We start from the raw sequence: 16,602 nt of genomic DNA on the forward strand, positions 1-16,602 counted from the left end.
CAGGTTCAATGTACCTAATTCATAGAAGGTGGCACAAACTCCGATGTACCTACCTGTTGACGTGTATTTTGTACACGATCATACACAGAATAAAATACCTAAAGGCATCTTATCCTCTCTTGAATAAAGTCGCTAACTGCTGAAGATTCGCATGAAGGATCAGTTAGGATGACTTCAAGGTTCCTTTTGGTAGGGTCTCTACATGTGGATAAGCTCGCTGTGGTATGATGTGATTTGCTGGAATCACAAGGGGACTTACATTGAACTTCCGATCTGCTTTGTGGAACACAGGCTCTTACTAGCTTAGATTTAAAAAATGAAAAAGGAAGGGGGCGAAGAGAAGATCTAATCCTAATACTAAGAATGTAGGAGCAATGATTTGATTTTGATGAAACTCTAACTAGGTCTTGTTTTGACATCAATGGAACATCTACACAAGGCTAGTGCGATCTTCTAAGGGAAGCTTTATGATGTTCAAATCATCACCGCAGGCATAGACACCATCCAAGTTGATGCATATCAATGAAGAGGCGACAAATTGAAATTGAGCTTAAGCTGAACGATTCCAGTTGACTACACAAGGCGAGTCTGCAATCAACAAACTGCTAGTAGTATGGATATACGAATTCCACCATCAATTAATCACATTTCCTCCATTCATCTAATCATCTACCATCTAGGATTGAAGACTCAACAAGAAACCATGCAAATTGCAAGAAACGACACACTTCACCATTACTTCAATGAAAATGGAGTTTGTTTACAATCAATGGCAACAATTTCTTGCCTTGTCCTCCTATTCTACTCTAATTACTTCCAACTATTCTCTAACTATCTTAACTATTTACATACTATCTCTAACAATTGCTAATTAGCCTTTACAAATGAAATGCCTGGGCTTATATAGTGCCCACAATACAATTTGATGGCATAGATCAATTCAAGATCAATTCAAGATCAATGGCCAAGATTCAACAATGAAAACCCTAATTAGGGTTTGTTACAACCATTACATAACATTTAATGCTTGACCAATGATAAAATTGTATTGCTTGGACACATGTCCCTTCTAGAAAAATCGACCAATGGATAGCCGGGGTAGGTACATCGGAGTTTGTGCCACCTTCCATGAGTTAAGTACATTGAATCTGGACATGCTGAGGTGGACCACACTGACTGGAGGAGTGATGACTAGGATGCCACCTCATCTGACACTTGTAGCTTGCTAGATATTCAATTTGATGTCGTTGAGAGGCTATCTTTAATTAACTCTTGTCCTAACTCCTTTTGTCCTTGATTTGCAAGATGATGATGTACCTCGCCTTGGAACGCTGGATTGAAAGAGGTCGCCCCTGTCCTGGCGAAGACCGTCCTGGCGAAGACCGTCCTTGATCTGGCTTGATTTTCCTTGAAGAGATCTCCATTTGATGCCTACACAACATTTCAAAATTAGTAACATGATTTTGCAATATATAACATAATAGATTAGAGAGCAAATTTTAGGAAACTTAATGATAAGTCCATGAATTATCATTTCCTAAATGACGATTAAGCTACCGAATTCAAAATTTCAAAATTCAAAATTTAAGCTATAACGATCAACGAATAAAACAATAAAACCAAATCGCCATACCTCAAATCGAGAGCTAACTCTAGAATGCAAAATAAAAAGGATTCGCCTAGGCAAAATTGACGTGTAAATAGTCTTCAATGTGATCTTCAAATAAATGTCCTTCTTATCAATATCGCCACCTTTGATATGTCCTTGATGTGGTCTTCAAAGCAACGTTCCTCTTGTCAATTTCACCACCTTTCAAGTCTTTGACGTGATCTCCAAGTTCGCTCAAATGTAAACTTCAAGTTCGTAGCGCCTTGGATTGATGTTAATGCCTTGGTTAATACTTCGCACCACCTTGAATATAATTCGCACTTGAACACAATTTCGCACTTCTCCCTTTGTCTCCCAAATCGCATGTGAAATGGCAAAAAAAATGATAATGTGAAAATGAAGATTTTCACCCTCCTTTTATAGCGCTTACCTCTCATCTCCATATAGGCCGACTTGGTAATTAATAAGGCAATTTAAACGATTTTTAAATAAATAACAAGGCCGACTCTCACAAACCAAGCGCTCCTTTTGAATTTTATTTAATTAATAAATAATTAATTAAATGCCTTTATTATTTAAATAAATAAATTTCGATTTTTATAAAGGCAAAATAATTAATAAATATTAAGCGCAAATTTTAAATGCCATTTTTAATTAAATTTTCAATCTATCGATTTTAGCATTTAAAATAAATTTAAAGAAATGTGTTTGAGCGCCAAATTTTGAAAATGGAAGATACGTACCTCATCGCCCTGGTCCCTTGGAGAGGGACAGGAGCGATCCATCAATTTTGTCATGATTCTTGCAATTTCGACGTCCAAAGTCTCTATCCTTACGTTCAAATCGGTATTTTTGTTGGGTCTTTCGAACTTGAGTGTCTTGCATGTGTGAATAAATGCATCTCATGACCATTATCGCCCTGGTCCCTTGGAGAGGGACAGGAGCGATCTCCATTGTTTTTCCTTAATCTTGCATCTTTGATCTCAAATTTCCATCATGAGGCAAATAATAACCTTGTTTCTTCATTCCATGCTTGTTTCATCTAACCTTTACAAGGCGCATTTGATGTTAGGAAGAATATCGCCCTGGTCCCTTGGAGAGGGACAGGAGCGATCCTTATCTTCTATTTTGAAATTCCTCGTTTTTGGTTCTAACTCCTCGTTCATTGCCTTCCAAATGGCGTTTTAGACCCTTTGTAACTTGTTTTGTTATGATCTTCGAAGGAACATGAATGCTTTGGCAAATATCGCCCTGGTCCTTTGGAGAGGGACAGGGGCGATCCTCATAATTTCTCTTTAATCTTTGTGACTTCGAACTTCAATCTTTGTTATGATGGACAAACAATGCTATTCTTTCGCTCCCCTTTCGTTCCACTTGAATTCTACAAGGCGTTTAGACGTTGGAAGGATCATCGCCCTTGTCCCTTGGAGAGGGACAGGAGCGATCTTGAAGCTCTAGTCCAAATGCATCACCTTTCAACCTTGGTTCTTCGTTCATTGCCTCTTAAAAGACGTCTTTGACCTTGCCTATCCTTGCATTGTCTTGATTTTGACGGAACATGAGTCTTTTAATAAAAATCGCCTTGGTCCTTGTCCAAAGGACAGGAGCGATATGAGTTCCTTGCACAAATTGGTAACACTTTGACATTCAAAACTCTTGCATATCATCTTCAAAAGACACCTTATACCTTGTGTGATCCCGAAAAACTTTGGCTTGGCATGAACTTGAAGGAAAATGAAGAATCCCAAGCAAATCGCCCTGGTCCCTTGGAGAGGGACAAGAGCGATATAGCTTCTGTGTTCAATTTGAGGATCTTTTGACGTTTGAAGTCCTTGTATATCACCTTCTAATCATGCCTTGGACCTCATACGACCTTGCAAAACCTTGATCTTACGTGATTTTTGAGGGATTCGGCCAATATAATAAACATCGCTCTGGTCCCTTCCTGAGGGACAGGAGCGAACTTCAAGTCTTGATGTAATTCGTTCAATGTTGACGACCCTTGATGCTTTGTGCTTGATGGAAATGTCTTAAAATGTCCTCACCACCTTGTTCTTCGCCTTGGAGTGGCTTGAACTTGGAAGAATAGCAATATAATCATCATATCGCCCTGGTCCCTTGGAGAGGGACAGGAGCGATTTTGCTCTTGTGGGCTTTATTTCACTTCATTTCCTTCAAAAACTATCTTCAATTGTCTCGTCATACTTCCTTTCATTCATTCATGCCTTGAGATTGGTTGTAACTTGGCAAGAAAATCATCTATAACAAAAATCGCTCTGGTCCCTTCCTGAGGGACAGGAGCGAACTTAAGCATTTTGGTCCTTTGTTGGCATTTGGTAATCTTCAATTTATCTTCAATGAGTTCATTTCACCTCCTTCCTTGCCTTCAAACATAAACTTGACTTGATCTTTGCCTGATTTTTGTCTTGTGAAGAACTTCGCTCTGGTCCCTTGGAGAGGGACGGGAGCTACAAAGAATTTCGCCCTGGTCCCTGACTGAGGGACAGGAGCGATTTTGGCATTCTGGGTCACTTTCCTTCACGGCGGCACTTCAAGTTATATTCATTTGATAAAACATCTCCTTGAGCATCTAATCACTTCACATTTAATCACTTCACAAGGCGAAAACAAATTATTTCCCATGCCCAGGATCAAAAATCAAAAAAGTCAAAATTTGGTCAAAATTGCTCAGTTGGACAAAAATTCATATTTCATTACCAACACTTAGAAAAAAATCAGACTCTGCACTCAAAATTCCAATTGAAAATAGATCATTCAGGCGAATTTATTCCATTCAAAAATTGCATCCTACAACAGGAAGCTCAAAAAGCTCTCAAAACTGACTGGATTCTGGCCTGAAAAGATCGAAAAAGGAACCCTAGGGCTTGATCCTAATCCAGACAACTAACAAACTAAACCAAAACCCTAAAAAGCAAAGCGAAAACGAGCAAAACGAGCAAAAAAACATGGGTCCCCATTTGCAATGGGGCGATGTGTGAAAACGTCACAACACTACCCTAGCTATCCATTGGTGGAAATTTCTAGAGAGGACATGTGTCCAAGCAATATAATTTTATCATTGGTCAAGCATTAAATGTTATGTAATGGTTGTAACAAACCCTAATTAGGGTTTAGGTGTCATAATCTTGGCCATTGATCTTCTTTCGATCTGGACCGTTCATTGTAATTGAGGATGCTATTTATACCCTCATTTCATTTCATTTTATAGCTAGAAATTGGAGAGAGAGTTAGAAATTATTGATGCATTAGAGATTAGAGTTTAGAAGCAATTTACTTTTGTAGCAAGATTGAGTTTTGAGAAAGGAATTCAAACAATTGTTGTACATGATGGCTTTGAGATCAATAAAATATTGAAGTTATGGTGTTTTGTTGCAATTCTCTTGGCTATCTTCATGGTTGTTCATTTTTCTTGAACCATTCTCAATCAAAGTAGTGTGTTAATTCGAAGGACAAAGTGTTGGACTTGATCTTTGGTAGGATTCGCTTTCCAAACCACTAGCTTCTTGCTGATTGTAGGAACGCCTTGCGTGGTCGACTGGAGATATTGGAATCACTCAAACCTTCAATCATTGTTGTATCTTGGATATGTACCTTCGTGGTAGTGTCTTTGATCTTTGATGTATTGAAAATCATTTGTTACCTTAGAAGATCGCATCAATTTCAATTGAGTTGTTAATTTATGGCAAAATTGAAGTTGGTAGAATCTCACCAAGTCTAGTCCACATCAAGTCATTCTTAGGGTTAGACTAGATTAGACCTCTTGCAAACCCCATCCTTCTGATATTTTTTTTGAAAAGCTTGTTTAGTTTAGCAAAATCTTCGGCAACGTAAGGCCCCTTGATGACACAACAATCACAACGACCACTGGTGCTTATCCACACGTAGAGACCCTACTAAAAAGAACATTGGAGTCATCCTAACTGATCCTTCTTGCGAAATCTTCAGCAGTTAGCGACTTTATTCAAGAGAGGATAAGATACCTTTGGGTATTTTATTCTGTGTATGATTGTGTACAAAATACACGTCAACAATATGTAATTACTTTCAGATATTGCTATCTCAAAAACAAAACAAAAAAATCTCTCCCTTTATATGCTAAGTTGTAATTGATCATGTTGACGGCTATTTTCGTTTCAAAAAATTACAGTATGTTTAAATGCTTCATTTAAATTTTAGTATGTTACAAAGAGACAATGTCAAAATCATTTTGCATTTATGGGCCCCACAACTAGCAACATGCAAAAACAAAAAGCTAGTTCTTGATAGTCAATACATTATTGCAACAAGTATGTGCAACAAACCATGTTGTCCAACAATTCATAAGGTGTATTTGTTATTCCTTCAGTTTTATCCTGTACGCAACAATTATCCAAAGTTCCAAACTCGATGAATTTTATTGTTAATTAGAAATTACCACACAACAAAAATCCAGAATTTGTGTGAAATTTGCTGATCCATTGGGAATCAGCAACTTTTCATCATCGGATTTTTATTATTTTATGCTGCAACCAATAACAGGTAGATGAATCCTACAAGTCTCCATATAATTGTAGAACTGTTATATAGATATTCTGAATCAATCTTTCTTGAAGATTCACCACAAATAATCTGTCACCAATAATATTGAAAGTTTTGGAATTAATGGATAACACATTCCTTGTATCTTTCATTATAGACTTGGGAATTCTCTTTGACAATTACCAAGTTTAAAACCTTCAACAATTTTATGTTGCACGGTTGCACCACTGAATCATCCTCTCAGTCTACAAAATAATGCATCCATCTAAATGCTTCTGTTCATCTAGTGTTAGTTCCTCTAACTGTGGTGTAATTAGTGCACATTCTCCATCTGTCTCTTTCTACTGCACAGAGAGCTTATATGACATAGGCTGTCAACAGTGAATAAGATTTATTACCAGAGAAGGGAGCAACTTCAGTTTAAATGCAACCTGGCATATCTGCATGTGAAAAGTGTTTCCTAACTAAAAAATGCCAAATATATTTTCAGCTGTTACACAAAGATATGTTAGTGTTTCTGTAGGATATCTCTATAGCTCATTGCAGAATCGTTGCTTCCTAAATTTTGGTACCCTACCACATCCACACGCATATTTTTTTGGTGACATTACTATTAAGGTTAAAAAAACTCAACTAAGAGAATAAAACTCAGATATGCATAATCGAGAAAATGATCTTAGATAGAATACTCCGATGTGCTACACCATCCATACAGGGTCATCCCCTTGTATGATGAATTAAAAGCTCCATGTGTAATCCATATAAGTTACAACGTCTAGGAATTTTAAGCCTTAAATCATCCATATGAAACACAAATAAGCCTACAATAGAAACACGCAATTCAGCTACAGTAGAGCTAGACATATTATTCTCTAGGTTTACAGACAACTGATCAGAATTTAGATTCCAACACAAGAAAGGAATGAAATTGTAACAAATTTACTCTACTTAAACTGGGGATCATATTACTTGTGAAAGTTATTCCAAACCAGGATCTTCAGCGAGGCATACGCATTTAAGTTTTATTTAATTCAAAGCATGGATTACTATTTAATCTCTATACAGCCTTTCCTTGTCTCATTTGACATGTGCAAACGTTTCAACAAGAAGCTAACAATATATTAAACATATGGTTTTCGCAGAAAATGGGCATAATAATAGTCTTCAAAAGTTTGTTGCATTAAACACATTATTGTAGTTTAGATTCTTCACAACTGCACAGAGATCTTGAACAATATATAACCTAAGAACAAAAAAAGTTACATCCATGGAATCAGAACAACTAGATTTCAATTGCCATAAGCTTCTACATCTAAAACCTGTCCATGGTAATTTTAAAAGAGAGAAAAAGGCCCATTTTTACAGATATTTTGGTCATAACCACATCATGGGCAATAAACAAAATCATGGCAAGAAGATGAAAGCAGTTATAAATAAGCTGAAACCATACTCTTTGCAATTTCCGAGTTTGTGCACGAGCCTCATGCAGACAGAATTCCAGTTTGAGAACCCTCTTTCTATGCTCTTGATCAGCTCGCCGTTGCTTCTCCAACTGTAAAACATTAAAAAATTACGATATCAAACATTAATAGAAAATCCGAAAAAGATTTTCTGAATATTTCAATCTTGTTAACATTGACCTTGCCTCGCTACTCCCTAGAACAGGAAGGCAACAGTGAATTATGCCTGATGGAAAAGAAGATGACCTGTGCTTCAAGATCTTCAGTTTTAATTCTCCACTGTGAAGACATTATCTTGATTTCTTCTTTAAGCCTTGAAATCTCTTCTTCTTTTGTATGTAGGTGTTTGTTAAGGTTCTCAAAATTCTTTGCAGAAACTTCATCTAAAAGTTTCCTAAGTTCACATTCTTTATGGGCACCAGCTTTGGCAATTGCAGAGTTTATCTCATGTTCCATCCTTGCAACCTGCTCTCTCAAATGCTTTTGAGAAGCTTCTCTTGAATAAAGGTCCTGCTGAAGCTCATCAAGTTTCTGTTCCAATCTAGTAACTCGAATCTCGTAATCTATCAGTAGCTTATTCTTCTTATCAAGCTCATCCAACAAGGAAGAACACTGTAATTCTGCTGAATGAGCATATGCTGCACTAGCTTCTGCCGATGCTTGAGTTTCTGCTAGTCTTGATCTTGCATCTTCCAACTCCCTGAGGTACTGAACAGCCAAAGAAGACCTGTCAGAATTTTTTCCCAAGGCCATAACACTTTTTCTGTTACAATTTACAAAGAGATAGGAAGCTGTAAAAACAATGCTGGAGTAAATCAACTGCTGCTTATACAGCACAAAAGCTAAATCTTGTTGGAGAGTAAAAATGAGATCAAAATTTGAATTTTGGGTAATCAAAAGAGAAAAAAATTAGAACAAAGAAAGAAAACATATCAAAAAAATTTAAAAAAATAGCGCACAACTTCCAGACAACCATACTTCAAGTTAGTAAGATTAAAAATTAGCACTGTAATTGTTACTATATTTCTAAACTTGAATTTAAGGTGTCATCACAATAGGTTATACAAAATTACAAATTCTTTGGTAGCTCCGATGGGGCATATTTTAAACAGATATTCTATCAAGTCCCACATCTGTCAAACTTTATAGTTTATACTATTTCTGTTTCGGTTTTTTGCATCATTTGACAGCATTCAATATAATTACCTTTCTTTACCTCTGATACTCCGTGCTCACCCAACAGCATCTGTGGGACCGTACTGAATCCACTTTTTAACGTATATTTAATCCATACATAAACAAATTCATTGCCCTGGATTCCAAAAACATTGAATATGCTTCTTTTTCGTGCAATTATTTTGCAGCACATTTTATTCTTTGAAATGTTTAACAACATACTCTAGTCGGAATGGTCTTGCATGCCATTTGTCAATAGTCCATATATTGCTTTTTGAAAGAGAACACATGACAGAGGTAAAGTACTATGAAAGGACAGGTTTTGGTGCAAGTACTGATTGGAACTATTTTTTCTGAGCACATAAAAAGAAATACAAATATTGACCAAAGAAAATAAATTAGTGACAAGTAACTTCGGAATTTGAAAGAACCAATGTTGGATGGGAACAGAGCCAGTATTAGATACAGATAAACTTTATCGGATAAAGTAACAGATACTAATAAAGCAAATTTTCACAGACCCTGAATGCAGATACATCTAGATACAACAATTAAAAAACCACACACATATTGATATAATACATTAAATGCATACAACAGAGCGTGTATTTGGGTGTGTCTATATTTATAATTTATATAGATATATTACTTTTTATCTTTTGCTTGGCAACTGAGAATGTTAAGCTGGGCCTCAGCCCTATTTTTGGTTATCGTCCTGAGCCACCCTACTTTACTTCGACAGGGGCTTCAAAGCTAGCCTGCAATGGATTGACACAAGACCTCAATCAACTGAGCACCCCTTACCAGTCCAAACGTTCTAATGGACTTGCTGTTTGTCAATTTTATTTAATGACATTTGTTTTCTAAAACTATTTTGGCTTTTGTGATTTAAAATTATATTTTTATATATATTCAATACAGTCTTTTCAATCTTTCACCTCATTGCAATTTTTAAATTTTTTTTTTCAACTCAGTACTGGATGCAGCACCAAGAATTTACCAAGATTAAAACCCACCGAGCACCCTTACCAACCAGTAGGTCTAGCCTGATAAACTTTCTGTTTTTATATTTTATTTATTAACATTTAATTCTAAAATTACTTTTTTTTAATAACGTAAATTCACATTTCTTAGTTCCACCTTCAATTGCGAACTCTGATGAGGAGGTAATATAACTGAAGAACGAATAAGCCAGCAATACTAGGGTTAGAGAGTAGAAAAAATATCTTTTTCGTACTTTAAGGATGTGATTTGCATTATTTTCTAGCCCCCAGCATAAACTGAAATAAGAACTAGGCTCAAGAAGCATAGTGTATTAGTCCTGGACATGTGCGATCTTGTGTTGAGCTGTCGTAATTTTCCAACCCGCGCGAAGCCATTGAGTTCTTCCGACTAAAAGAAATCTTTTAGATATTATATGGTCTCCCCAACAGTTGACATAATCAATAGAAAACAGCTCTAAATATCTCTGCATCTTACCCTATTTGATACATTAGAGTTAAAATCAGATGGAACGAATGGCGGTAATTAACATCTGCCTTTTCCGTTCCTCTGGATTTGCAATGAGATTAAGAGTGGGATGAAAAAGAATTCTGTGATGCGTCAAAGTGTCGTCGTTTTTATCTTCCCTTTTCGTTGGTACATGGGGATGATATAGTGTAGGAATAAAACCTTTCAAAACCTCGAAAGCCTATTTATGTTTGCAAATGCACACCAAAATAATTTGTGTGATCTAAAATTTATATGAAAGATGTGATGGATGCATCTGCGCGCAGGGATAATGATAAGTATAGGCAATTCAGTCAACAGCGAGAAAGAGGAACGAAAAGAGATGTTTAAAGAGAACATGAAAAGAGATGTGAAACTAATTTTACAAATCTTTCATTGCTCTTTCTATCTCCAGCTAGCTACTTTCTTTGTGAACACGTAACTACGCTTCTAAGGATTAAGAAGAGGGATGGCGAAGTTGAAACTTTAAAAAGCAAGTATGCGGAGGGAGAAAGATAGCTTGTCTTCCTGTTGCTTAAGTCGTCTTGATGGTAAATTAAGCAATGTGATATGAGAAATAAGACCCAACATTTTAAAATTTGATATCGACTGTATCAGGTAACTGAAGAGTCTCTGCTTCTGGCTGTCTTTTTGACAATTCTGATATAACAAAAATTACATAAGAATTATCTTCACGTGAAAGGTCAGACAGAAATTTTGGGGTCTATCAGCCAGGATCTGAAAGCTTTCAAAATGTAATAAAGCATGGAAAAGAAAGTTTATCTGCAGTTCAAAGCCTGCTTGGTTTGGGTTTGATCAACTTTTTTTGTTTTTTAAATTTGTGGGTCAGATTTGTCCGTCCATACATACATACATATACACATATATAAAAGAAATATACAAAATGTGTCCATTCATCCATACATACAATGTAGCCATTCATAAATACATACATATATATACAAAAGAAATATACAAAATTATAAAAGTAAATACATTTGATAGTATGATACTTCATCATTGCTCGATGCCAAATGCGAAGTGATAGTTCATAATTGAATTATGATACACACTAGGGTGTGATGCATAAGATAATAATTGTGAGAGACAGATCTGTCCTTAGAGAGTGGGGGCCATTTGCACTTCGCTCCTGCTATTTTCCTCTGGCTAAGGTTTTTAAATGTAGTTTGCATGAAGATTTTGAATCAGGATAGTGGATGTCTGAGACTATGATATTTGATTTCAGACTCTAGTCTGATTTAGGAAAGAGATTGGATGATGAACCTTAGTTTTGTTCTTGATGGTAGGCGGCTAATGAAGAATGCCACTGAGGTTGGTGTTGAAAAATAAGGTTCATATTTTGAGATAAAGTCATTTTAGTGATTTAATAATTAAAATTTGTAGTTATTTCTGTGTTAGTTGTTGAGATTGAATTTTCCCAACAGTAGTTTGGAGAAATTGTACAGGAATGCAGTACTTAATAAATATTTAAATGATATGTTGCAGACGACTCCAGATAATTATTAATAATATTTACATATTTTACTGTTATCCTTGAGAATATTATGGTTTAGTTTTTCTACTTGTCCCTCCATTTTTCAACAGTTATCAGTACGATGCCACTTCTAGGACTTGCCTTGGGTTTGGTTTATGTATGGGTCTTATAATGGATTAATTAATTTGTATTCATGCTTTTTGCATGTATTTAGTGTGGCAGTATAATATTGCCTGATTTATGGATTCTCGACAACTTTTTCGTGTCTAGGATCCCAAACCACGATGGCATTTAGCCAAATAAAAAATAAAGAAATTACATTTAATTTGAACAATTTGGTAGTTTTTAAATATCTCTTTAACCCCAAACTGGATACAGCGCTAATGATTGAAACCAAAGACCTTACCTGGATACAGTGCACCCTTCAATCACTAGTAGGTCTGTTCTGAGGGATTTGCTGTTTTCACGTTTCATTTTGAAACATTTCATTTTTTAAATTAGTTAATTTTTTTGTGATTGCAATTACATTTAGTGTTTTATCTTTCTTTTTTTTTTTTAATTTAGTGTTTTATCTTTTAAACAAGTGTTTTAATGTCTCATATTTTTGCAGTTTTAAATGTTTTTTTTTTAAAACCTTTAACCAGTGATGGCTCTGGAATTGCTAGTAGAGTAACAAGACGGAACCAATACGGGCTCAAATGCAAATACATCCAGATACAGTACCCGAGAAGCATGCAAGCTGTTTTGTATTTATCTCTATATGAAAATACACATCATAACAGTGCAGGTGAGGGGCATATCCTACAATTCCAGAAAGAATAGACATCTGTACAGTAAGTGCAAAATTAAAGACACAAAATTTTCAAAAAAAAATTACATCATGAATATATTTTTCTTTATCAACATATTAGATCACGTTTTATGATTTATTACTCTTTCTTGTTATTTCATTCTGATGAATACCTGTAATAAATGCCAAAAATAACAAACCATCATATGCATCAATTTTGAAGCAATCCACATAGTGCTATTGCAAAAAGTTTCTCGCACACAAGTCTTTAACAAGGGTAGTGTTTGCATAAACCATTAGGTGTCAGAAATGATTAGGGTTAGATTTCATTAGGAAGCTTTGGTATCTATTTTCATGAAGTAGCCCTTACTTTTTAGGATTGCATATTGAGATGGGACTAGAAATTACACTACCAGCTTAAGATTTTTTCTGCCACTTGTCGATTAACTAACATTTTAGATTCTTGTCAGAAATAAAGTAGAAAGAAAATTATGTTTATTTATTAATTTTTTATTCACAGCATTCTTTGTGAGACCACCAGCTTACCTAAATTTCGAAATTTAAAACTTTTAAACTGATCTACAATACCAAATTCAGGGTACAAACAGCTTTAAAATACTCCTAAAAAATCTAAACAGCACTTAAAGAATTGTTTTAGGAAGCCCTTCAATGAGACCTTAGCCACATAAAGAGAGAGAAAAAAAAATCCTGATTCCATTTGGTTATGGTAGAGCTTCACTCGCTGGTAGGAAAGCTTGCATTTTAAAAACTTAAAAGAAATGAAATATAATCGATATACCCATATTATTTCTGAAAGCTAAAGAATTGTTTTAGGAAGCCCTTCAATGAGACCTTAGCCACATAAAGAGAGAGAAAAAAAAATCCTGATTCCATTTGGTTATGGTAGAGCTTCACTCGCTGGTAGGAAAGCTTGCATTTTAAAAACTTAAAAGAAATGAAATATAATCGATATACCCATATTATTTCTGAAAGCTCATGTACCTGATATTTTTCAGTTTTCAATCAATGTATCTGTAACCTGGTTATAAACGTTTTGTTAGTAAACAGAAAACCTCTTGCTCCATTATTCGCAGCTTATATTGTTAAAAGCAACTTGAGACTCGAATTGCTTCCAAAATAGAAAAATAGTAACGTGACATAGAAACCTGACTGACCTTATGATTTAAGCCAACATGTAACTTAATTCAATTTTACTGATCCCAGATGATTAAATAAAACACTTAATTTGTGTAAGTTATACTTTCATTAAGTTGGAGATGGTGAAAACCCTTTTCTTGTTTATCATTCTGGTGAAAATATTGATGAAGAGAAATTGCTCACACAGTTTCATCAAAAAAATATGGGGCAAGTATTGACTCAGCCTATCCAAAGCAAGACGTCTGCATCCCAAGAAGCCAAAAACAAGCGCAACCTTAGATACAGAAAAAATTACAAAGCAAACTCCAAAAATATATACTAATCGTAGATTCGTGGGTATAGAACGATGGAAAGAACGATGGAAGGAGGAGTAAGTGATACAGGGGTCAATGATACTTGATTATAATTGAGAAAGATCAGTGTGAACCCCTTATTCTCTTACTGGTGAATGTATTTACCCCCAGAACATTACTTGGATTGAATAGATGAACAGGTGCTTGGTTACTGTGTATTTAAATTGAATTGTGTACTTCGGAAGCGGGTAAAGGAGGGTGCATAGAAATTTTAAGACTGCAATATACACTATCCTACCATACCAGGCCAGAGAAAAATTCTCCCTTGGGCTGGCGGGCATTTTTACCTGCTCAGCAACTAAAGCCGAAGACTGCGATTGACAATTCTTTTCCTCCAAGCTCTTATGCAATTGCTGCAGCTCGTCCTCCATGCTCCTCGCTCTCGCTTCAGCAGCCTACCACCAATTCAATTTCACGCTTGTATAATTCTGGAAAACTATCATCAAACAGTTTATATTACTGTAATGTTAATCGTACCTTCCGAATAGCAGTTTCTCGGGCAAATGACGCCTGCTGAGCGGTCAAACGACTACGAGCATCTCTTAATTCAGAAGCCATCGAACCCACTTCTTGCGCCATTCTTTTAAAATTTTGCCTTTTCTCTTGCAGATCCGAAAGGACATGATTTCCCTCTATCTCCATCTCCCTCTCCTAAAAAAATATGACCTCGGACAAAGCTCTGCTTCCTTCACGAGAGGGCTTTTACAACGAAATGTTTGATTAAATATTCGAGCTAGATCAGGAACATTGAAGCAGTCCTTTTCAAGCTTACCGTCCTTATTAACTCAGCCACCCATCCCACGCTACATTTAAAGCCTTTGTCATAAATGCGTTCAGATATTCCTCTTACTTTACCCAGAAGTCCTCTAAAAATGCAGTAGCAGGCGATGAGAAAAACGTCCTAGCATTCAGAAACAGGGCACGGAAAAGTCTCACTAAATGCAAATTTTCTCGTCTCGAAATGACATTGACATGACTGTTTCTGGCCTCGAGACTCTCTAAAATCCCGAAAAACTTTGAGATTTCAATTAATAATTTAAAATTAAATGATTAACTGAGAAAAGCCCACCTTGTATAAGCAATTTTATAAATTTCGAAGAGCAATTAAACAACTTAGCAAACGCGCTGATTGTCTTAAAATCCCATCAAAACTTTGAAGCTCAACCCTCTTGCTCAAGGATTGCAATACCCAGATAGTTTCGTATGGTGTCATATCATAAACCTGCGCCTTTTCACTATAAGGGAGATCCATTAGCTATAATCCCACTGTACATATATTTCTACAGGTTTACCATATTTCTATGTGACATGCAAATACCATGCACCCTCCCTTCTGTATCCATCCGCAAAACCAGAATCGTACGAGAAACGCAAAGATAAATTGCGAGAACTTCTACCCGAATCTTGAGAAACCTCGGATTAAAAATTGCTGCCAATCTGAAATCGTCAAAACTTAAAATAGCCTTCTGCAGACAACTTGAAGCGAAAATTATGGTCAATATATTAAATTATGCGCCCAAAACTCGCTCTGTTTGGGGGTCAGCTTGCACAGAGCGAAACCAAGCCCGCCCAAGTTTGAAAATCGAGGCTCGGAAGCCAAAAATAATACAAATCATTACAATTTGCAGAGGGATTACAGTTGCCGAGCCGAGCCAAACTGCGACTTTATTATTATTTAATCTTATAAACTATTACTGAAAACGATTTCCCAGAAACAGCCTCCAACATTTCCCCGCGTGTCGTGGCTGAGTACGAGATGCTCTTCCCCAGATGACGACAACACAGGCTTCTTGAAAATTTGGGTATTTAAAACAAGGTATCATTTTCGCTGCCACACTCAACCTTGCCTTTGCCCGCCATTAATTTCGTAACTAACGAAACTGGGTCACGGAAAATTAGCAGCGACTCACGAGTCGGGCGGGAACAAAATATTTGTTTTTCACTGAAAAGCGTGTCCTCTGCGGAGATGAATCGGGCAGATCTGAAGACCCAGGATTCGCTTGATGGGACCCTCATCATCCTCCTCCTTTGTCTCACTCTCACTCACTCACTCATAGAATTAAGTGCCGTATTCTTATTTGTTATTACACTGTTAAGATTTGCATCAATTTCCACCACGTATTGAGTCAGTCAAAATCAATCTTAAAAAAAAATATTATCATCTTTAAACCAGATTTTTTTTTATTGATATTGTATAGTTCAAATCAGTTTTATATAGTTTTATGATCTTTAAAGCAGATTTTTTTTATTTATTTTTTTTGTTAATAACGTAAAGGTGAATATTATATACTTTTCAGTTTTCATATTTTAATTTGGTTTTTTAATGTAGTAATTATTGTTGGTGCAGTTTAATAAAATAAATAGACAATAAATTTTAACTTCTACCAATCAATTTTTCACATTCCATGAATGTAGGTTTGACTTTCAATTATTTTGGTTCATATTTTAGTTTTTCAATATGAAATCAATTTTCACATTTTTAAAATCAGATTTTGAATAGGTGAGCTGTCATTTTTTAATTAATTATTATCCTT

At 35.7% G+C, this 16,602-nt stretch overlaps 1 protein-coding gene across 3 annotated transcripts in view; it reads right to left on the reverse strand.

Annotated features, from left to right (window-relative positions):
- Nucleotides 1–16,029, reverse strand: part of LOC131066321 (nuclear envelope-associated protein 2) — a 35,043-nt gene extending 19,014 nt beyond the window's left edge. Inside the window, exons 1-5 of one of the 3 annotated variants that reach the window (XM_058001057.2) lie at nucleotides 15,138–16,012; nucleotides 14,546–14,969; nucleotides 14,356–14,463; nucleotides 7,855–8,316; nucleotides 7,599–7,700 (exon numbers count right to left, since the gene is read on the reverse strand). In XM_058001057.2, the coding sequence (XP_057857040.1) occupies nucleotides 7,599–7,700; nucleotides 7,855–8,316; nucleotides 14,356–14,463; nucleotides 14,546–14,710 (837 nt within the window). In that variant the 5' untranslated portion in view covers nucleotides 14,711–14,969; nucleotides 15,138–16,012. Of the gene's footprint in view, nucleotides 1–7,598; nucleotides 7,701–7,854; nucleotides 8,317–14,355; nucleotides 14,464–14,545 lie in introns of all 3 variants that reach the window. The other 2 variants (XM_059209771.1, XM_058001058.2) reach the window with 2 other exon arrangements.
- Nucleotides 16,030–16,602: the final 573 nt, after the last annotated feature.

The sequence above is a fragment of the Cryptomeria japonica genome, chromosome 8 (genome assembly GCF_030272615.1).
Source record: "Cryptomeria japonica chromosome 8, Sugi_1.0, whole genome shotgun sequence".
In the NCBI taxonomy this organism is placed as follows: Eukaryota; Viridiplantae; Streptophyta; class Pinopsida; order Cupressales; family Cupressaceae; genus Cryptomeria; species Cryptomeria japonica.